This window comes from Maylandia zebra, linkage group LG7 (assembly GCF_041146795.1).
Source record: "Maylandia zebra isolate NMK-2024a linkage group LG7, Mzebra_GT3a, whole genome shotgun sequence".
In the NCBI taxonomy this organism is placed as follows: domain Eukaryota; kingdom Metazoa; phylum Chordata; class Actinopteri; order Cichliformes; family Cichlidae; genus Maylandia; species Maylandia zebra.
In genome coordinates, this window is record NC_135173.1 from 23,501,406 (window position 1) to 23,525,123 (window position 23,718).

General features: G+C 38.8%; 2 protein-coding genes across 3 annotated transcripts; both read right to left on the minus strand.

Moving 5' to 3' along the window:
• Positions 1-3,435: 3,435 nt before the first annotated feature.
• Positions 3,436-11,092, minus strand: api5 (apoptosis inhibitor 5). Its single transcript, XM_076886093.1, has 15 exons — positions 10,976-11,092; positions 10,771-10,882; positions 9,710-9,871; positions 9,443-9,536; positions 9,287-9,352; positions 8,873-9,024; positions 7,724-7,930; positions 7,483-7,587; positions 6,760-6,849; positions 5,754-5,935; positions 5,508-5,601; positions 5,304-5,360; positions 5,057-5,136; positions 4,784-4,926; positions 3,436-4,069 (listed from the first exon to the last, which is right to left on the minus strand). Exons 2-15 carry the CDS (start codon positions 10,840-10,842, stop codon positions 3,990-3,992), a joined length of 1,584 nt encoding a protein of 527 aa, XP_076742208.1. The 5' UTR covers positions 10,843-10,882; positions 10,976-11,092; the 3' UTR covers positions 3,436-3,989.
• Positions 11,093-11,648: 556 nt separating this feature from the next.
• On the minus strand, positions 11,649-23,638 carry samm50 (SAMM50 sorting and assembly machinery component). 2 transcript variants are annotated; one of them, XM_004564518.5, is made up of 15 exons: positions 23,370-23,638; positions 22,429-22,539; positions 22,029-22,130; positions 21,850-21,937; positions 20,208-20,314; positions 19,913-20,043; positions 19,515-19,602; positions 14,107-14,235; positions 13,876-13,947; positions 13,687-13,773; positions 13,388-13,458; positions 12,897-12,964; positions 12,658-12,804; positions 12,193-12,334; positions 11,649-11,776 (listed from the first exon to the last, which is right to left on the minus strand). In XM_004564518.5, exons 1-15 carry the CDS (start codon positions 23,388-23,390, stop codon positions 11,731-11,733), a joined length of 1,410 nt encoding a protein of 469 aa, XP_004564575.1. In that variant the 5' UTR covers positions 23,391-23,638; the 3' UTR covers positions 11,649-11,730. The 2 variants fall into 2 exon arrangements, with proteins under 2 accessions (XP_004564575.1, XP_076742209.1); XM_076886094.1 differs by having other exon boundaries at positions 12,658-12,811; positions 12,895-12,964.
• Positions 23,639-23,718: the final 80 nt, after the last annotated feature.

The window sequence follows — 23,718 nt, forward strand, 5'->3', positions numbered from 1 at the left end:
GTTGGTCATTCTTAATGTCTTAATGTTCTTACCCCCGCAAAAATCCCCTTCACTCTTATTCCCATTCTAACTTCTGTATTTAAACAGCACCCCTATAAATTAAATTTAGAGTTCATGTGAGGCTTTTCATGCTGTTGGGTATAGAGAGGACACTTGAATATTAGAATAGATAGAGGAAAAAACCTGATAAACTGCTTTACTTCCAAGAAGCAGTCTTCCTGTCTACTGCTCTCCCTCATGTCTGTTCCTTAACTTCAGAGGCAGCTGCTGCAGTTTATACTCAAACTTTAAATTCTCTTTTTTCATGCATGCATTCCTGAAAAAATAATCACAAACAAAATTCCACTGCAGTCAATCACAATTCTGCATCGTATAGTGTACATGAGTGGAGCTTGGAGGACAAACAAGGAGCTTGTTAAAAGTCATGATACAAGGTGCCACGACACAACCTAGTACATTTGTCAGAACTGCAACAATTAAATGTACACAATACACAAAGTCATATATGCTCATAGCAGTAAACAATAAAATACACGGAATAAGCTTAACTGCAGTATGTTTACCAACACACACCCATTTATGACAGGTGTAGATTTGGTCTCAGCTCCGTTGAGGTATGAAGGCCTTACTTGATCACCCCACCAACAACACCCCCTCTCAAAGGTTGTTAATGAAGTGAGGAAACCCATCGAGTTCCACCGAGAGCTTCAAGACTGTTGATTTACCTTTACTTCTACTCTCACATGGGTTCGTACAGTCGCTCCTTCCCTCTCTCTTTCTCTCTGAGGGTCGTCTTCGCTTCTTCTCCCGCTGCTGCCGCCCACTCCTCCTCCACCATTTGATTATTTTCAGCTCCGTCATTGGTGTCTGTGTGCGTGCGTGTGTATGCGTGCGTGCCACACAAAACGCATGTGCCAGGCATTTGCTGGCTGGCGGCTGGCAGGCTGGTTTGGGAAATACCTGGTCACGATCAATGAAGGGAGGGTTTTTCTTGGTCTCATAGCGCCCCCTACTGTCCCCAACCAAACTCTGCCCCAACGGCTTACCATAAACATAAACTTAGACCATAAACGCTACATAAAGACAAAAACGGTACAGTAAGAGCAAACAGAAACGATCAGACTATATTTAGTGTAAATATATTTTTTCAAGAAATGAAAAATAATGAAATAAAGAAAGGGAGAAAACGTACATTACCACGAAATTGTGCTAGCCATTATATCACAGACATTTATGTCGGTTATTCGTGGACCATTAGCAGTTTTCTAGAGTACACCAGCACTCTACATGGCAAGCAGTGACCGACACAAACAGACCGGGTGGTAAATAATTCACCTTCAGTCATGACAAAGGGGGCGAAGCTTATGGGGGTAGCAGGGTGGTGGTGAGTGATTTAGGAATATTATTACTTTCTTTGCCCGGATCTCAGTGTTCCTCCATGCGCCTGAACACGAGCAGCAATACAAAGAGAGACAAAAAAGACACCGTGGAAGGTTTAAGTGACTCGTTCGGTGGAATAAAAATAGATCTGGCAACGTTTGGGAGGAAAACCCTGGCCTGGGTCGCCCTCTAGGGGGGAAACTCTGCAAAGACAAGAGACAACCTGTGGACAGGTCTGGTTTGTATTTAAAATAAGATAAGATGACCTTTATTAGTCCCACAGGTGGGAAATTTGTTTCGTTACAGCAAAAGTGCAAAGTTATGTAGCAGAAATTAGAAAACACTGGAATGCAATAAAATAAAATACTATATACAATAGAATAAAATAGAATAATATATACAATAGAATACAAATGCTATATACAACTCAGTAAGAAAATACAACGCTTATTTGTTCCTGCAGCAGCTGTGCTGCAGTAAAGCAACCAGAAAGAACATATTAAAAGATGCCACATTTATATAATGATCACTTTTGAATGCCGGATCATTCTTTCAGTGTAATTTAAATGTTCCTCCACCTTATACTTGGATCGCATTTCAAGCAGTGAGACAAGCTGAATGTTGTGTTGCGCTCCTCTCTTAACCTGTAGGCTTATATTTTCTTGTTTTTAACCGTTCGGACGATTTGATTTTCTCATTGTAAAAAGCTGCCACAGACGATTCAGAAAAATGGAGAGTTTGAGCGCCCCCACTGCTTCAAAACATCCACCTACACACACAGCACACGTGTTTTCACATGAGGACCTGTAGCGCCCACTGAGAGCTTACTCCGTGTGCATGTGTTTGTGTCTTGAATCTTTATTAGAACAAGTTTTGAACGGTTTTTTTCCCGAACACATTTTAGGACTTGCTTTAAAGTTACTATTCAACTTCAAGAAGCAAGATTAAACACATAAATACATGGTAAAATCTATTTAAGATTAGAAATCACGACAGCCATGCACCAAGTTAGGTTTGCTTTAGAGATGGACTGAGGTAATCCAGTACAGCTTGCCTCGTGTGTTGCTTCAATTACAAGTAAAACAACGTACAAAACCCTTTATCCTCAAAAATTCAGTCACTAAACTGTGAATCCAAACAACTGACTAGAGGGAGACGGTTAAATGTGTGTTAAAAAATAACATGTACTAAAACACCAGTTTCAATTATATTCAAGGAATAATATTCCTTAATCTTATCACAAGCACGGGTTGTGCAGGAAAGGCAGTCATATCAATGGTGACCACAGTTCCACATTATAAGGTGAAGTATTTAGGCAAAAGCCAAATCACAACTCTGGGCTTCAAGGACAAACACGCAGATGAACTGGGGCTATATCAAGCACCAGTAAAGGCTTATAAGTTATTATGTTGAACTGTAAACCAAAGTTTGTAGTTGATCCTGAGACTAAAAATATAAAGCTAAAAATGCACAAGTTGCCCCTTCTTATTACGATGCCTGTATGCATGTCTCAATGTGCCTAAAAGAAGCACATCCTCCACCACCTGGGTGTTTAAATAAAGTCTGTATTTAAACAAGGCAGCAACTATTTATATTCCTTTCTATTACTGAGAGCCAAATTCTACCCTTTTCTTCTTCAAAGCTCTGAGACACACACACACACTTACCCGATTGGGGAGGGGAAGACTGATGCAGTCATATAGACAGGGGAGAAGGCACTCATGTGTATTCTATTTGTAGATGCCAGAAATCGTGGGCTAAATTTATCCCGTCTTCACTCTGGTTTGGTACAGATTTACGAGAGCAAACAGAAAAAGGGAAAAGGAAAGGCAGGAGGGTAGAAATGCCAAATGAGATGAACAGGTTTGTGAGTGAAAAGGTGGTGGGGCAGAAAGAATGGAAGGAGGAGAATTCAACAAGCTTGGAAAAGGTTTCAAAGTTTGATTCAAGTAGTGCTCTGATAAAAATCTGAAGATTTAGGGTGGAGGTGTTTTGTGTTATCCTGATGTGATACCAAATTTGCAATCTGACAACAAATACAACAAAACCTTATAGTTCATACTTCCATACAAGTTTATCATAAAAATCCAATGAAACTACTTCATTGATTCATACAAAGTAGCACAATCAGCCAATTGAAATTAAACTCAAATAAAAAAAAGAAAACCAAGATTAAATAAAACAGAAACAAAAAGCATTCATTAACATGTTGCAAAACAAGAGGATCATCATCTTTTTCTACTACAATCTGACAAAAATATTTATCGGTTACAACTTGGCAGTCTTTTGTTCCACAAAAATACACAGAATAATGTTTAAAACTCGAGGGGCAAAAACACATTTACATTTTTTTTATGACCACACATGAGAAGAATACAGGAAGTAAATGCTGAAGTGGCAAGTAGAAAAGTCTGTTTTCTGATGTTCTGAAGGCAGAATTCCCCTCCCCTCCCAAAACATAGCAAATAAAAATCCTCCGTACAAGTTAAAAAAATAAAAATAAAAAAAAAAGTTAAGTAGATGAAAAATAGTCCGTGGTGGTGTGGGAAAAAAATCCTGATGTGATGCAGTTCTATGAGCAATATGTACTCTGCGTTTGTGTGTCCGCCTCAGTAGATCCGGCCTCGGCTCCTGTTGCCTCTGCCTCCGAAACCTCTTCCGCGGCCTCCTCTGAAGCCACCACGCTGCTCTAGAGTGAAAAATGTCAAAAACAAGCAGGTTAGTGTCATATTGGACTTCAATCACGTTGTAAAAATGTCTTAACATGAGTGTGGCAATGATCTGATGGGGAGTTGTGTGTCACAAACACATTTAAAATGTGCAGTTTTTCTCCAGTAAGCCATCCTTTTACCTAAATGAGATCCTGTTGCCCAACATTGATACGTAAACTGATATTTATTGTCAATGTACTATGAACTTATTTGTACAGTAGTGTAGGTATTTGTAGACAAAGGGCAGGATATTTGGTGGTGGAAATGTTCTGACTTACATTAGACTGTAGTCAGAGCAGTACTAAGCACTGTCATTGAGCAGTCTTTGGCTACATGAACTTCAAATGCAGTATATCTTTTAACTGTATACTTTCTCCAAGTGGTAGTGTACAATCAATATCATGGGGCTACACACAGTTTTGTTTTGGAGGAGTGTCTGGGTAAGTTGCATACTAGTAATTCTTCACTAGCCAAAGATGTCCACAAAATGACCCACATGTGAATTCCACTCAAGTTAAGGGTTCCAAGATTAACCCAAAGTCTGGGCAGTTATCCAAAGTTATACTGCAGATTCCAGATACAGAAAGGAAATTCTATTTGTTTCCTCTACTATACCTGTCTTGACATAAAATAAATAATGTCAACATGTGACACAACAGTGTAAAAACCCCAAAGTGCCACCAAACACTCACCATAGTTAAAGTTTCCAATGGAGGCGCTGTACTTGCCACTGGGAGGATTGTAGATCTGTCGTGCGTCCCTCCGGGACTGAGGAGAGATCTGTTTTTTTGTGCTGCCTCCTGATCCCATCTCCTCAGTTGATGGACGCTTAAGCCTAAAAACAAGAAGAAAGGTATATGAAGCTCCAATTCAGATTCCACACATCAAGCCTCACTGCTACATTACAAGTATTTCTAACATCTCTGACTAGAAGTAACATTAACAAGAAGGAGGAGCTGACTTACGCTACAGCCTCTGCCTTCTGTACAGGTTTCCAGGACAGAGTGACTGTGCTCTTGTATGATGGAGGGTTGTGGAAGAGATCCTGCAATGGAGAAACGAAAAAAAAAGAAGAAAGAAAACAAACCCAACCAATTAGAAGACAGAACACAGCAATCAGCAAATTACATTTTATTCATCTGGTTTATTAACTGACCACAAAATATAAGCAACCTAGTGTGGTTTATTAAATTAGACAGGCTCACGCCTTACCTTGATGAGGACGTTGATGTTGTTTGTGATCTTGAGGGCCACCACTTTGATCTTGTTCTGATTACATAAACACAACTTAGTCAATGATACTTTACAGCAGGGCTGTTGAAAGAACAAAATTACCCTTTTCTGATCTGTCATTGATTGCTTAGTTAACTAGTTCCTAGTATATTAAACAATTACATGTCAGCTGACAGATGTTACCTCTTCAGTCTTTAGAGCATCTCCCGTCTTTCCTTGCAGTGCTACTCGCAGCTGTCTGATGTAAACTTGCAGGCCTCTGGCAAAATACTGTAACCTGTAAAACAGAAAGTACATTTAAATTTATAGTGACTCTATTAATTTAGTCAAAAGTGTGCTGATGATCTACGTCAAACACAACAGACTTGCTAAAATTCACACTTCGTGTAAACCATTTGATTTTATCAACAAACTGAGTTGATTCCTCACCTGATCTTGAAGTCTTTAAGGCGCTCAGCGTCCACTTTGTCAAGAAGGAAGTCTGGCAGCTTCTTGCCCAGCTGGTGGAAGCTGTACAGGAGACACTCTACATAGCTGAACTGTAGTTTGGGTTCCTCGCTTGCCGAATTCTCACCATTCTCCACTTCTTCTGGAGGCAGCGGCATAAACTCCTAAATAAACAAAAAAAAAAAAAAGTATGAAAAATAATGAAAATATTATTTGGATTAACGCAGCATTTGTCTGAGGAAGCTCAAACTTTCATGGTGATTTGAAATAAATGAATACAATATTAGACTGTTCCCCATTCAGACACTGGAAACATCTGTTAAAACAACATTTCAAACAAATGATGTGCCAGCATGTCAGTGTTTTCAGACAACTTTTTAATAAAAGGAGTTTATTTTATTGTTATTTAAGTACATGGGAAGAGCATTCCTTTTTTTTTTATATTAAACTAGGTATTGAGAATGGTTTAATTCTATTTATATTGGTACTGACGACTACATTTTGGGGATCGTATTGTCACTAAAACAGACCATATCCTTCTGAGAACCAAGGGGGAAAAAAAAGAAAAAAAGAAAAAAAGAAAATAATTTTCCCACTTTTTGGTGATTTCCTTCCTCTTTGGAGCTTAAAGAGGCCACCCAAACACATGCGATATCAATGGAAAGCCCAAGATGTCCTCTATTTAGTACATCAGGACTAAGCAGGGTAGCTCAAATGAGTCAAAAGATACAGACCAAAAGCAAATGTCCAGAGGACATAACTGAATAGGCTGATTATCAGGAGGATATGGAACAATGTAATCATGGAAAAGGAAAGAGCAAAAACTGACTGACCAGCCTGCATAAATGTTAACATAAAACAAAAATTTAAAAAAAAAAATAAGAACGTTTCAGAATCTGAGAGAAACTACTGGTGGACTTGGATGATTCTGATGCATTTCCATGTATTCCTTATTCAGTCCAAGTAAAACAGGACAAGTCTTTCTTACCAGCAGCTTGGTAAACAGCATGTTGAGGTTGGCCTCCAGCTTTTCCATATCTCCACAGAACGGACTCATCTCAGCCAACAGCTTTAGCACCTACACAGAGACAGAGATAGAGAGAGCTTAGCAGATCTCAGTGTAATATGCATCGCTAATGAGAAGCATTGTTACATGGTGCAGACTAATGACCCATTAGCAACATGCATTTGGCTAACACCCCTAACAGGTGGCTGTCATGCTGCCTTTGTTTACTACTACAACTACTCACCAAATGTCAAAAGTTATGAATCTTGACCTCACACCAGTCACCATATTTGTCATGCCAGTCATTGCTGGGCTGAGCTGAATAAATACAACCTAGAAAACTATACTTTGTGTGCACCGCTACTGACCAGCAGAAATTTGGGGGTAGAATTACAGGTTTTCCACCAGAAAAGTCTGAGAGGGTGTGATCTGAATGTGGTTGAGGAAGTTTGTTGTACTCAACATAGTGATATCAATTTGCGCTTGATAGGTGCTCTGTCATCTTTAGAGATCACTGAGAGAGGGACACCCAGCAGGTTGATTTCCTCTTACAAGATATAAATACTGATAATACACAACTGTATTAATATTAAACTAATTTCACAACATCCACATACAACTACATAAGAGTGAGCGTGATACACTAACCAGTATTACATTTTAAACTCACTTCAGGATCACTCATTTACAGTTAAAGGTACTCACTTCCAACTGAATGTCCAACTCAGCCACAGGACTTGTCAGGGCGCTGAGGTTTGGCAGGACGTGTTCACAGAAGTAGGTTACAAAACGTGTGGAATGGACATTTTTCTACAAAAGACAAAAAAAACCCAAAAAAAACATGACTAATTATATAAAGTAACATAACTCAAAGTAAAAGTACATTTTAACTGAATAGACCATTGATTTTAACACCTCTGCTTTAAAGTGCATAAGTTGTACTTACAGAGAACAGTGGTAGGGCCTGGCGTGTGCACTGCAGCAGGCGGTCCACAGTGTCAGGGTCAGCTGGGTTGAGGGCCTGCTCCAGGAAAGCTTGCTCCACCACCAGCTCCACCAGCTGCTGCCTCCCATTTACAGTCTGCAGTACCCGTAGACCCGACACTACACGCATCAACAGCACAAACTCCTCTCCTGTCACATCCTCCATCACCTGCAGAGAAGAGAAACAACTGCTCAGAATGTGTTCTTGTCTTGTTATGCAAAAATGTTCATTTGTGACTTGTTGCAACTTGTCAATTTTTTTTTTCCTACAGCCAACCTAAATTTGGTCAACAAAGATTTTTTTGCAATGCTAAATGCATGGTCCAATACCTACTGGACAGCTATACATGCCAATGAAGGACTGGGCCATATCATACCGTTCACGTTAATACCGGTATAATGTTGGGCAACGATAAGAAAATTAAATATTGCGATAGAATATGGGTAAACCGCGCATGCGCAGTGCCTTTGTTTTCATACGCACATGGCGGCGATGGAGAATGAGAAGGGCGAAAGCGGATTGTTGAATGAAACGGATGAACCAGAATTGGTTTGTAAAAATGCTGCAACTTCAGTGGTGTGGAACTGGTTTAGCTTTCGTCCATCAGATACACGACAAAGCACTATTTTTGGTAGAGCATGTTAGCGGGCCGTCGTTATTAAAGTGTTTTTTGGAAGATACGGCACACTCAAAATTGGTCCTTTGATTTACATTTTTAAAAAAAAAAAACAAAAAAACAAAAAAAACACAGCTGCTTGTTTACGTGTTTACTCGCCCTTCTCTACGAAGGACCACTAAGGGTAGCTCAGTTTCGATGAAAGTAGCCAATAGGCAAGTGAGAGAAACTCACCTCTGCTTTTTAAGGTCATACCCAAAACAACTGCACTTAAATGGATTAAGCAAGGGTTGAGGGATTCACATCGTCACAGGTTAGTCGATGTCAGTAATTAACAAAACAAAGACAAGATCATCAGGCACACCCAAAACAATCAGCACTCTATACACACCCCTAGTCTAGACAGCCACGTGTCTTCTCATGTAAATTACCCTTGTTACATTCAGACACAGAGCAACGATCACTCGTTAATCAGTTCTACACTATCTACAAACCTTCTTTGTTTCTGCAAAGACGTACTCCTCCACCTCCTTTGTCATGACATCCTCTGGCAGGGTCTTCAGTTTAGTTGACAGAAACTTGATGGCCCTTTCTCGCACTATATCCTCTCCCTGCAGGATCTGAGAGAAGAGTCCCCCAAGGGTTCCTGAATGACAAAAAAAAAATAAAAAAAAAAAATGTTGTGATATATATGGAGTGTCCTTTCTGAATAAACATTTAATACATGTGTTACAGCATGATATTACGCACAAGTAAATAAGTAAATATATTCTCAGGTAAATGTTTGCACTCCAATATCCCAGGGTTATAAGCAGAAAAAAAGCTGGCAAGGTGAACAACGTCCATTTTAATAATTAAAACAGGCCTAGCTGCATTTCAGTTTTCCCCCAGGGGAAAGAGAAACTCACCCCTGGCATCCATTTTGAAGATAGAAATAAGTGCTGCATTCACTTGGTTAAACTCAGCCGTATCATCTGAAAGCACAAAAACGTCAATAAACATTAGCAGAGATAAACAATACTGGTGGGGTCTGAGTAGCTTTGTGAAATCTGAAAAATTGTTACCTGTCTGAAGAAGCTGAGTGAGAATATCTGCAACTCTGGGGATGTTGTCACCAGTTGCAAAGCGCGGGAGCTCTTTGATGGCCTGACGTCGGATCTGGTCAATGAAAAGTACACAGAAAAATAAATAAATAAAATAAAAATGAATATCGGGAACACATTCAGTCCCTGAAAGATCCCCAATATCAATCTGGAAACAGGCAAATCAAAATTTGTAGCTACTGTTGGAGGTATTTAGATTCATGGCTACATATGTTAGTTAATACTCACCGAAACATCCTCATCTTCACAGAGATCTAGTTGGGCATTAATAGCTGCATCTGCAAGTTCAGGAAAGCTGCTGAAGAACTTGGGAATAAACTGTGCTGCCAGACGCTTCTCCTTGGGGCCACCCTTCACACCATCCACTATTACCTGGTAGGCATCTTTGTGCTGCAGAATGATGGGACATGGCAGTCGTTACTTGGGACAATAAATATACCCCAAGGTTAAGTATAGATCGAGTTAAACTCTGGGGACATGGGGATTCGAGAAAAACTAAAAGGTAAGAAATAAAGAAATAAAAATGGCATACATGTTGAAGGAGCACAGCATACTAGTCACTTTCTTTGTTGTTCTACCAACAAAAATCGGTTAACTGATTTTCAAAAGTCAATCTAATGATGGGTCTGGGAAGAAAAAAAAAAAAAAAAAAATCACAAAAAGTGATTACAGTTCTGTAGTTTTCAGTTTATTTGCAAAATGGGTTTGCTTATTTTTTTAAGTTTACCTCACTTAATCTTTTCAGCTTATTATATGAATAGTTATTAAAATGAAATCACTTTGTAAAAAAATCTAGCTCAGTCACAATAAACATATGCACCCCAGATATATCCAACATATTTTTTAAGATGTCAAAATGTTTAATAACGCTTTCATTTAGCTTTTTAATTTCTAAAACCTGAGCTTTATCATGGTTTCTGTATATGACCAAAATGTCCACGTATAGGATAACATCCTAAATGAGATAGATCGCGGTGAAATTTGAATAAAACTATCGCCGCTTCCTATTTGTGGCCTAAGTGAAAAAGTGTTTTGCGAGTGGAAAAGTTTAAAACTTCATCTTGAAAATAATGAATGTAGTAGTAAACTTGGTTTGGCTTATGGATCGCCACGGCGAAGCTATTAACATTAGCCCGGTCATTACTATAACTAGCTGCAGTTAGCTTAGCACACACAAACAAATGTTATGTAAACCAGAAAAGTTATCAACGTTGAAAGTAAAAGAATACACTGCTGCAAGGCAACATGAAAATGTTCAGTTTAAAACGTACAAGGTGATGTTTATTTACCTGACTGAGGTTGTCCTTGGCATCAGCAAGGATCCCGTAGCTACGATAGAGATCCTCAATTGTGACCGCCATCAGCGTGATTTCAAGCGACTGCTACTCACAGATAAGACCTCTGAAAAATCCACAAAGTAAAACCCGTCGCAGGTTGCTTTTGCTCCGCGCCGGACGACTGCGAAACAAACAACGCCGTAATGTGGAGAGCTACCTTGTCAGGAAACGGGACGGAAAGATGAAATTTCAAGAAGCCCCTGAATGAATACCCCTACTGCCTGTCTTCTTCGCGCTACTCTCTGGCGTGCTGGCTAAAAAAAGCTACGGAATACCGAGTGCAGCGCATGCGCGGGTTTGGCCAATCGCATAGCGTCAGCAGGCACGTGACACGAGTGTGCGCCAAATCGATGCGCAGTTAAACTACTCATGTCAAGAAGTTGTGTGGTCTGTGGCCCTAAACTAAGCGTAAACAGATAATACATTAACTAATAAGTACGGGTAAAGTAATACTATTTTTATTGGTATAATGCCCCTTATATATACATATTTTTTTTGTTTTACACTGCTTGTATAGGCAGTGTAAACACGTTTATGTTTCTTTTAAAAAAATATATTTCTAATCAGTCACACAAAAATTCTAGTTGCACAAAAGGAAGGAGGCAGTGGTTTAAGGCTGAATGCCCATCGGTTTGTAGCATGTATTTGTATATGCCCACAAGGCAAAGTTACAGGTCTTAATTTAGTCTTTGGAAATAAAGACCTAGATTCATAGAGCTTTCTTTGTCCATCCGTAGCTAGTTTTGTGGCATACTCAAGGTCAGGTCTGTTGACCAGTTGTTTCATTTCTCACTAATGTAATGATAAGAAAACACAGATCACAACAGAAAGTCAGTGCAAATAGTTTTATTGAACTAAACTGGTTGCAACAATTATGTACAAGCAATTATCTGGCAGGAAAGAAATGCAGTTTTATAAGAATCTGATTCCCGCTCCAAACTGGACCCCGTCACATATCCTGCAAAGACAATAAAGAATCATTGAAATGTAATTGAAAGACAATTATTAGCTTATTTCTGTTGCACATCATTACAACTGCAATGTAATACAGATTTTTTTTAAGTAATCCATTTCTTAATTTTTCCATAGCAATGTTCAGACACAGTTTCACACTTGTCAAACTTAGAGTAATAAGTTCTTTAGTGTCACATTTAAACAGATCTGTAATGTACAGTAAATTAATTAGTGACGTTAAAGAAACCACCACTATACTTAATTTGATTGCGGTCAGTTAGAATGTGTTGTTCTTTTCAGACTAAAATTCATCATTCATCATCTATTTACAGTGATTCTATTGGCCTAATATTTCTTTAAAGAAACCGTAAATAAGTCCCAATCAGCTTAGCTTAGACTAGCTGATAAAATTAGCATTACCTGTCTCCACTTTGGACTCCCATGGGAATGCAGTAATTCAGCTCAAGCCTGGCAATGTTCCCCAAGCGCAGCACAATGCCCAGTCCATATGACCAACGTATACATTCAGCCAGTTTCTTCAAATGCGCTTGTGGCCCCTCACCTGAACAAAAATGTACATATGAACCCAACCATATAGGCAAATGCATGTATTCATAATCTGAGCAATACTTGTCCTAACAACATAAAATCCTAATCCGGTCTTGGTAAAAAATAAGCATAAGAGAGAGATAAGATAAGATAAACCTTTATTAGTCCCACACGTGGGAAATTTGTTGCAGAAAGTGGACAGTGCAAAGTTACAGTAGCAAAAATTAAGAAAAACAATGGAATAGGATAATAAGAATAAGATATTATATACAATAGAATAAAACACTACGTTGTCAGAAGAATTACACATAGTGCTCATCTGTTTTAAAAGCTCACCATAGTTGAGGTTACAAAGGTTCCCGGCATTGAGGAAGAAGTGGGTTCGGAAGAGGTCACCAAAGCCTCCCATGCCTGGTCTGAAGGGTAGAGGGGTGTAGAGGTGGAGGCCTCCAGCCCAGTAGGCTTCTCCCCCCAGGTAGTCACCTGCCATACCAGTAAAGCCAGCACATAACCTTTCAATTAATCATCAAACTTCATTCTGGTTACCAAGCAGCTTATCTGAGATAATGCCTCACCTTCACTCTGTGGGCCCATACTGTACATACTGAAACCCCTGATACTGGTGGGGCCACCAAGATAGAACCTAGAATATCAACAAAGTACAAAACACACAACAAATTTAAATTAAACTGAACTTTATATGTCTTTTGCTAAAGCAATTGGAACAGACTCCAGCCCACCCACAACCCTGAACTGGATAAGTGGAAGAAAACGATTGATGGATGGTTTTAGGGATAAGACTAGACAGTTTAAATTTTTGAGCCACACCAGAGTCAGACAGTCATTAAGGGAGGCAGATAAATCTGCTTTGAATTAGTAGAAAAAGATCCTATTTGTAACTACAGACACCACCCAAGTTTCCCATTATAAAAAGTGGTCTTTTAAAGATTTAAATGCTAACCATTATAGATGTTGGACAGCAACATCACTTTCAACAGCCTAATTTACAAAGCTCTAGGACCATCAAACCTCTGGTTAGTAATGCCAGTGTGCTGTGAGTTTTTACCTGTCTGCTATACTTGTCGGCTTATCACCAATGGGTAGAAGCAAACCACCCCACAATGAGGCAGAAAGGACCTGAGGGAAAAATTCAGTGTTTAGTCAAGCTGAATCAGCAAAAAGAGGCCAGCCGTTAACAGGCCATTTTTTCCATTACTTTATTATTGGACATCAATAATCATTAATCATATATAGTCAATGAATTGGCTAGTAAAGCTATCTAATCAGCACAACAGCCTTTTTAACAGGCTAATTTTAGGGAAGATTTTGTGGCAACTGACTGAAATGTAAAATGAAAAATCTCACTGAGTCCCAGAAGAGTGTTTTGTTGAGCTGGATCTCAAAGTCTTCCTTTAAGAAACTGGCATCTCCCCCAGTGTAACCAGCAAGTTCCTACACAACCACCAAACAAAATGTCAAGCTTGTGTATGATAATAGTCACTAACTTTCTACATAGCATTTAAAATAGATCTAATTTAGTGGTGAACAACAAACCTGATGGATCTTCAACAGACCACCCTTCCTGGGAAGGATGGAGGAGTTTCTGGTGTCAATCACCATACCATGCTGCAATTCAAAACATCATATTTGCAGGTTTATTTCCATGGAGCCTTTGAGAAAATTCAGGCTTTTTCCACTTTTCAAAATAAGCATTTAACTTCACTGTAACCTCACTGTAAAACAAATAAATTTTAATTTAAAAACAAAAAACAAACAGAGAAATACCGAGAGTGAGGACTTCAGAGAATGGCCGCTCTCCTCCCGTATAGGAAAAGAGGCAGTGCGGGCCAGACAGCCAAGCTCTCTCCATACTCCTTCCCACTTCAGAGTTTGGCTGGTCTTCCACACAGGAAACTATGGGTATTGATAATCAGATGTCATTTAATAACTGTTGTTTGTATAGAATTCAATTCTGTATAACCACAGTCTATACATAAAAGATGGACAATTTGATATCAGCGATTGATTAATGAAAACCCATTGTGAAAGCATTTTTAGTGTTGATTCCTGATTGTTTAGAAACTGGATGAAATGAACGATGGGTGGATCTGATTGAGAAACAAAAGAACAATGACGTCTGAAACGGTAACGACTGTCAATCACGCGATGACTGAGACACACCCTAAAGCAGTAAGTAGGGGCTGTAATTTACAAAATGAAAGTCTTGTTGTTTAAAATAAAGACTTCAAACATGTGACTGAGCCTTTGAATTTATCAGGAAATTGTTTACCGAGTGAGCTAAATGGCCCTTTTTCCACTTCTACACAATCTAATCAAACTTCTTTTGGCAAGCAGAGGAGACGCCTGCTACTGGTGATCAGGTTTATGGCTCTTCAGATTTAGCTTGACTTTCCAGAGTTTCCAGAAGCTACATTCATTTTTTTATTAGTGCTGTCAATAGATTAAAAAAATTAACTAATTAATCTCACAATTTTCTGTAATTAATCGTGATTAATCGCAATTACTTGATTGATAGCTGTAATGACACTTTTTCAACTTTATATTTAAGCTTGTAACAGACATTTATGCAATATAATGAAGTCAATGGGGAATAAACACAAAGAATGTATGCTTACACTCAAAGAGAATTTTAATAGTTTTCTTTTAGCACAGGTTCAGTCCTGTGAAATACAATTTAAAAAAAAAAACAACTATATATGTATATACACACACACACACACACACACACACACACACACACACACACACACACACACACACACACACACACACACACACACACACACACAGGGAGTGCAGAATTATTGTTGTATTTTTGAGGAATAATTTTATTATTGAACAACAACCATGTTCTCAATGAACCCAAAAAACTCATTAATATCAAAGCTGAATGTTTTTGGAAGTAGTTTTTAGTTTGTTTTTAGTTTTAGCTATTTTAGGGGGATATCTGTGTGTGCAGGTGACTATTACTGTGCATAATTATTAGGCAACTTAACAAAAAACAAATATATACCCATTTCAATTATTTATTTTTACCAGTGAAACCAATATAACATCTCCACATTCACAAATATACATCTCTGACATTCAAAAACAAAACAAAAACAAACCAGCGACCAATATAGCCACCTTTCTTTGCAAGGACACTCAAAAGCCTGCCATCCATGGATCCTGTCAGTGTTTTGATCTGTTCACCATCAACATTGCGTGCAACAGCAACCACAGCCTCCCAGACACTGTTCAGAGAGGTGTACTGTTTTCCCTCCTTGTAAATCTCACATTTGATGATGGACCACAGGTTCTCAATGGGGTTCAGATCAGGGCCCTATTTCAGGAAGCCGGTTTAGTGCAAACTCTGAGTAAGTATACCCTGAGTTAACGAAAACTCTGGGTTTTCGGTTTCACAAAGCGAGTTTAGATTAATTCTGAGTGAGTTACTATGACGACACACTCCGTGAAGCTAACCTGCCCCCCAGCAGGTTTACTTCAACTAACCCTGACGTTCTCCGCCTCTTTGTCAGAAACCTGACTGTAGGAAGTGTCAGACATGGCGTGCTCCTTCCTTGAAGAGCCAGTAGATGTTGAAGCCCAAATTCTCCGCAGAGCTCTCCGCCGGGAGAGAGTGATTAGAGCGCGTTTGGACATTTTATCATTTCCTGATGATTTCCTGTGTGAACGTTACCGTTTTTCAGCACAATCTACAATTTATTTGAATAACATCCTCAGGCCTAATATTGCTCATGTGACACATCGTGGACATCCTCTCAGTTCTGTACATATTATTTGTATCGCACTTCGGTTTTTTGCAAACGGGAGCTTTCTGTATAATATTGGTGACGCTGAGCACGTTTCCAAGGCTACCGTCTGTCGGGCAGTCAGGAATGTTACAGTTGCACTGAAACGTCTCCTGTACTCGTCTGTGGTGTTCCCCGGTCATAGACCCACAAGATTTATCAAAGAGGGATGCCACAAAATTGCAGGTATCAGGATGAACAAAACTTAATACATGATGTGGTGATACTTGAACTACTACTTAAATTTTACATTTATTCTCACGGTTCCCAGGCGTGATTGGCTGTATAGATGGCACTCACATTCCAATCATTGCTCCTTCAGTAAATGAAGGAGACTATGTGAACAGGAAGTCTTTCCACAGCATTAATGTACAGGTACATAGTTCCCTGTAGCATTTCAAACTAACAAATTATTTCATTATTAGTAATGGATGCTAATTTGTGTTCTCTGCACTGTGAAGATCATATGTGATGCTGCCAACATTATCACAAATGTGGAAGCCAAGTGGCCAGGCTCTGTGAGTGGTGGTGATGGAGGAGGACCCCCACCTGTTTTTCGGGCCTCCGCTTTTTTTCTAGTGGCCATAACGGGTCACATTTGAGCATACAGAGTAAGCAAATATGTACTTGTAATGTGCTCAGATAATTTCAATAAGTGCTTACAGAGGGGAAATTAATGTAGCCTCTAACTGCAATTGATTTACATCGGACAAACAGACCAAGCACTATGGCTCATAATACAATTACACCTTACCTGTTTGGACTATATTTTTATATTTACTTGCTGCCAGGAACGTTTGGGGCCTGTTGGGTTGCACCTGCGCTCACATCACGTCACAAAATAAAATGTATGAAATAAAAAATGAAATAAAATATAATAAAATAACGTGTTAAATGGGTGGAAATCCCTAGATCAATGTTTAAATTAACACTCACGCATTGACTCTGTCGGCTATGTTTTGCCATGTATGCTCCCTTTCTTTTGCAGCTGTGGCTGTGTTACTTTTTTTCTGCAAAATTTGCATGTTATCGGCATATACTGCCATCAGAATTTCGGCCTCAAGCGCTGTAAAATACATTGACCGCGCCTTCTTTCCCTCCGTCTCCATGGTGACTCGCTTAATCTGTGCTCCACTAATCAGGGCTTTATGTATCCTCGTGCGCGCGCTTAATTTGGGGTTAAAGCAACTCCGCGTTGACTGAACTACTTGTTATCAGCCTTTCTGAAACCGAATATTCCGAGTTGGACAGTTCGGGGTTACTCAACCCTGAGTATCGTTTTTCACTCTGAGTTTTCTAAACCGGCTTCCTGAAATAGGGCCCAGGTGAACAAGGTGGCCATGTCATTAGTTTTTCTTCTTTTATACCCTTTCTTGCCAGCCACGCTGTGGAGTACTTGGACGCGTGTGATGGAGCATTGTCCTGCATGAAAATCATGTTTTTCTTGAAGGATGCAGACTTCTTCCTGTACCACTGCTTGAAGAAGGTGTCTTCCAGAAACTGGCAGTAGGACTGGGAGTTGAGCTTGACTCCATCCTCAACCCGAAAAGGCCCCACAAGCTCATCTTTGATGATACCAGCCCAAACCAGTACTCCACCTCCACCTTGCTGGCGTCTGAGTCGGACTGGAGCTCTCTGCCCTTTACCAATCCAGCCACGGGCCCATCCATCTGGCCCATCAAGACTCACTCTCATTTCATCAGTCCATAAAACCTTAGAAAAACCAGTCTTGAGATATTTCTTGGCCCAGTCTTGACGTTTCAGCTTGTGTGTCTTGTTCAGTGGTGGTCGTCTTTCAGCCTTTCTTACCTTGGCCATGTCTCTGAGTATTGCACACCTTGTGCTTTTGGGCACTCCAGTGATGTTGCAGCTCTGAAATATGTCCAAACTGGTGGCAAGTGGCATCTTGGCAGCTGCACGCTTGACTTTTCTCAGTTCATGGGCAGTTATTTTGCGCCTTGGTTTTTCCACACGCTTCTTGCGACCCTGTTGACTATTTTGAATGAAACGCTTGATTGTTCGATGATCACGCTTCAGAAGCTTTGCAATTTTGAGACTGCTGCATCCCTCTGCAAGATATCTCACTATTTTTGACTTTTCTGAGCCTGTCAAGTCCTTCTTTTGACCCATTTTGCCAAAGGAAAGGACGTTGCCTAATAATTATGCACACCTGATATAGGGTGTTGATGTCATTAGACCACACCCCTTCTCATTACAGAGATGCACATCATCTAATATGCTTAATTGGTAGTAGGCTTTCGAGCCTATACAGCTTGGAGTAAGACAACATGCATGAAGAGGATGATGTGGACAAAATACTCATTTGCCTAATAATTCTGCACTCCCTGTATTTAATATATATATCATTCATTTCTAATCTATATTAATTGCAATTCATTTTGCATGAGCAAACAGACTCGGAAAAAAAGGTAAAATATATGCACTTAACATGTTTACTGAACATCTTGAACATTCATGTTAAAAAAAACATTTATCCACTCTCTCTCTGTGTAACGCTTGGGGAGGCACTTCAAGTCCTTGAAATGAGGAACCAAAGCGCGTGTTCTCAACGACATTAAAAGGTCTGCAGTTTGTTGTAATTCACTTGGCAATTGTTTTAGTCAATATGTCCGAGGTAGACTTTCTGAGCCCCCGATGCTCCGTGAGTGGTTTGTCGCAAGCTGGATGACGTGTTAGCCAAAGTCCTAGCAGCATCCCTGACTAGAGTATGCTTCGTGTCAATGTGATATTTTAAGCTGCAAGTGCTTCAGTAAAAAGAAAATTCCTTCTTGCACAATGTGATTGGTTCAGCTGCCCGTCACTACCAGATTTACTGCCCATTTGCGCGTGTGCGAATGTAACTACTTGGACAAACTGCTATAAATGTGTGGACAGAAACATTTCAGGAATTTTGAGTCATTCTGCCCTCCATACTCCAGATGCGTTAATAGCATTAAAAAATGTTTATCGTGTTAATCGTGATGGCGGCTTAATCTACGTTAACGCGTTAATTTTGACAGCACCAGTTTTTATATATGTCTATATTTATAATATAGCAGTTTCCTTACAAGTAAAAAAGAATAATGATTAAATAAAGGCCTATGAAATGCTAGAGACAACATATTATCCAAGATATATATATATATATATTTATTTTAGATTATGCAAGAAAAGTCCAAACTATGTCTTTGGAGCAATACTGCAACTCAGAAATGAACTTTATGGCTCTTAAAACATTCTTATACTTTCTGGTAGTTTTTCTTAAACTCATCTAATTTGAAATATTACTCAAATGTGTTAATTCATCAAAACCATGTTCAAGAATGTTCCAGTTTAAATAGGTTTAGTTGTACAAAACAGAAATAGGCAGGTATTTACGCTCAGTTCTGCAGATATGCCTCGATCCGTCTCCCGCAGTGAACTCCATGGAAACTGACCTGTGACTTTGTAGACATTCAAAGTGATACTGAAAATGATATGAAAAGTGGAAAACATCAGTACAATAATGCTTTGCAATTACAAAATGCACCCACTGAAAGTTACGGCAAAGAGTGCTCAAACATTTACCTACTTAATCCACAATGTCAACAACAGCATAGTGAGGGTACTTACAGCAAGTAGAGAAACACGTATAACATTATGATTTAATACATTTTAAAATATTTAATTTTCTAGACTGAAAAAAATGTAAATTCTACTGTTTAACTTGTTTCTACATTGATATTGGGTGACTCAATACAGGTAATGCCTATGTGCACATCATTTTCATGTCTTACTTGCGTTCAAAGTTTCCTGGTTGGGGTTTGAAGAAAGACAGACCGTATGATGTCTCTTTGGTACCATAGGAGAACTGGAATGTCAGTTTTTCTGCCCGACCCAATACATTGGGTAATTTTAGGCCTAGTACCTGAAATGAAGGAGAATCAACAAACTGATCAGCATTTTCCTAATATTTATAATATTCAAAATACACTGAACTAAACAGCTGCATTAACACACACAGAGAAAAATATACAACACTGCATTACTTTCAGAGAGTGGAAGATGACATAAGCTCTTTTTGGCACTAACCATACTGCCTTCATTGTTTCCAACCATTGTGTTGTAGCTGCCTGTCATACGTCTCAGCTCTGTGACCTCAAAGGTCACATCAAGGCCATTAGGAAGAGCATCCTCCCCTGAAGAGAAAACAAATCAAAATATCTAACTGCTATACATTTACTCAGAAGCAATTACATCAATGCAGTACCAGTAAGGAAGTAGTAGAGTTCTTTCCAGTTACCCGGGTTTGTTTATAAACTTGTATAAACTGATGTGGAGTGTGTGTGTGAGCAAACTGTAGAAGTGCAACAATTTTTTTAAACAGCTTTTTCTGTTGTGTGTCAACATGGTAACCTGCATATTGTAGAGACATGTATTGGCACATTAACCAGCTCCTATAACTCATTTAAACCTTAAGCTGAATCTAGAGACCTGAACCTGAGATCAATGTTGTTTCACTTCATGGACTAAAGGTTTGCCAACTCTAGTTTCCACTTTAAATGTCAGTAGTCTTGGTATTCATATTCTGAATCCAGACAAGTGACAAGGTCAACTTTGGGCCACTGGATGTAAACTGTGAAAGTTGCAGGGTGGTAAAACACTGTTTTCATGTTTGTTACTACACAAGCATGAAAATGTATGTAGAATTAAAAGTATTTCTAGTTCTATACAAGTTAGTTGTGCCTTTTCCAATATGATCTGTAAATTTATGTGTATATCTAGTAACAGCAGAAAATGAACATACAAAAACAGAGCTCTATTGCACAGATTTTGGGGACTAAGCTGTCTTTAACTTTGCTTTAAATATGATGAGATTATCTGTCCTAAGAATAAACTTGTTTTGCATTTACAGAAAGGTGAAAACTGAAGGAAAAACATTGTAATTATGTAGTTATTATGCATTGGTTTTATTTCTCCAGCCCACTTGAGAGCAAATTGGCATGTATATGGCCCATGACCTAAAAGTGAGTTTGAATAATGTATTCAGCATGAACAATAAGATCAATTGTCTGCTATTAGTCAAAACTAACTTGTGTTTATACATTACTGTGACCCAGAAAATTGGCTGGCCATATTTTAAGACAACTGTATTCATAAATACAACATTTCAAAAAGGTTCAGTTACTTTTTCTTGCCACTATATCTCACATGAATAAGCCTGCAATTGGACAGTCATAACTTTTAGATTTATGTGTGGACAACAAGGAAGAGCATGTGAATAGCTGTCTATGGAGTAAATCTGGAATAGTATGGAGAAGAATTTGAACAGATGCACAAAATCTGTGTGTTAATCAGTTAAAAGAATATATTAAAAACACTTACAAAGAAGTATTTAGATGAGACAGGGTGTTAAATACTTAAACTCTAAATTTTGATTGCAATGGTCAAAGTTTAGTGTCATAACTATTAACATTTAAAGCTTGTGTGCATGTATATATTACACTCTATAACAAAAAGAAATATGATGAGTTAAATAGAGATATGAATGAACAAGCATTTGCTTCCTCCTATGTCTTTTTGAGCAGGACATGGTCAACATTTTTCATCACGAGAATAGGTTGGCTTTCTTCCATTTCTTCTTATACGTTTGAGATAAAGACTTCATTGTAATATGTCTGATATGTAATCATAACAAAGTCATTTTTGAAGACCACACAGTGACTGCCAGTACCTCGTGAGGTGTCGATAACAACTTCAACTTTTCTGAAGATCCCGAGACGCAGAAGCTTCTGTCGCGCTTCATGGGACTTTCGCATAACCTGCACAACAGTTTGAACCATGTGTTACAACTACTCACAACCATAAGCTGAACAGGAAACAATCATTTCACACATATTAATATGTACCTACATCAATCAAGTTCTTTGCCTGGAAAACATCTGAGATTTCATAAGTCAGCAGGTCCTCTTTGGTTCTTCCAAGCCCGTCTATATGCACTTGTTGAACCACAACCTGAAAAACAGAGAAGACAGACGCACAAAAAAATGGTAAAGATCCCAAAGAGAAAAAAATATACATTTATTTATATATTTGTATTTACATAAATGTTATTATTTAGATAAATTGGCTAATTGTAATATATATATATAAATAATACTAAATAATATTAAAACAATGATATTGTCAAGAAAACCACCTTTTTTAAGAGTTATCAAGCAGAGTGTAATTATAGTGTAAAGATGGGTATTGCAATGTGACAGTGGTAATCCGAGTACGTCCCATTTACAATCTGGCACAGAATAAACCTTACATCTTTATTTTCAAGAACTTCTTGTTTCGGCTCTTGGTCCATCTCCGGAGCATCAATGTCGTCAGCTTGAACTCCTAACTCTGGCCCATGCATGGGCAGAGGGTCTAGGCTCTGCAGGACATAGTAAAATGGATATATTGGATAATTGGATATATAATTACTTCACAGAGTGTTTTACTGAACAAACAAAAATGACTGTGAAATTAATTGTGCATATATGTGAATATGTGCATAGAATCTATTTTATTTTTACAGGGTGATTCAGGCTTGGGGCTCTATATACTGTTGGGGACATTGAGGTCAGGTCTGTGGAAATACTTCTAAAAGGTTAAGGTTTCATAACGGGAATTACAATAATTTACTTTTCTTTTTTTTTAATTTTACAACCAAAACTGCAAAAAAATTTTTTACAGTTTTGTTGTTGTTATTACTTATTAAAGCAAGTCAGTAAACTGCATCTATCTGGCTCAGTTTTAAAGATATGGTATCATCGATAAAACATGTGAGACACTCGTTATCCTATTCACATATGACCCATTTATTAATAAACCCATACCCGCAGCCCTGTACTAGATAAATACATAAACATAATAAGTACAGCAGTGGGGGGGAAAAAACAACCCTCACTTAAGTTCATTAAGCACACCAAAGCCTTTCAAACTGCAGCAAAAGGAAAGACACCACTAGCATGCTATGAGTCTAAAACACACAGTTGGAATAGCTTCTTAGCATTTTACCGTGGTTAATAAAAAACTACAACTTGTGGCCTGAATGAATCCAGTCTCTGTACAGTGAGCTGAATGCCTGAGCCTTGTTTGTATCTTGTTGAATTACAGTGCAGAGGGCCTCTCACTCCAGCAGCCGCTCTGTCAGATAACTCACTTAAACACAGACACGGAGGTCAAAGTCCCAGCTCGCACGTTTAGCGGAGTTTTGCTTACCCTGGCATGGACGGTACCCATGCTGAGCTCCGCAGGGCGCTGTCCCAGCAAAAACTGACGAAACTTTGAGACGAAAAAGATAAACTAATTTAACCTACAAGTCACCGGAGAAAGGCGAGGGTCCTCCGTATAAGGACGCGGACATGTCACTTCCTGACCACGCCTTCTACCAGTGCGCGTTCAAGACAACCACGACGGATAAAGGGAACGCAGTCAAACTGCAATAAATACAGTCGTTATTCCACAAAAACTGTTTTACTGCGGTTCTAGTGCTAGCAGAAGTACTAACAATCGTGAATATAATGTTAAACATGAACATAGATGTGGATAATGACAGACAGAGGTCATT

Excerpts from the sequence above, each read along its gene's own strand:
- api5 (XM_076886093.1), bottom strand. The coding sequence starts at position 10,842 with ATGGCGGTCACAATTGAGGATCTCTATCGTAGCTACGGGATCCTTGCT. Across the intron at positions 5,936-6,759 it reads TGCTGTTTACCAAGCTGCTG|GAGTTTATGCCGCTGCCTCC; the intron begins GTAAGAAAGACT and ends TTGTTTATTTAG. Across the intron at positions 4,070-4,783 it reads CATTGGAAACTTTAACTATG|AGCAGCGTGGTGGCTTCAGA; the intron begins GTGAGTGTTTGG and ends TTTTCACTCTAG.
- samm50 (XM_076886094.1), bottom strand. The coding sequence starts at position 23,390 with ATGGGTACCGTCCATGCCAGG. Across the intron at positions 20,315-21,849 it reads TGTTATCGACACCTCACGAG|GGGAGGATGCTCTTCCTAAT; the intron begins GTACTGGCAGTC and ends TTTTCTCTTCAG. Across the intron at positions 12,965-13,387 it reads CCGACAAGTATAGCAGACAG|GTTCTATCTTGGTGGCCCCA; the intron begins GTAAAAACTCAC and ends TTGATATTCTAG.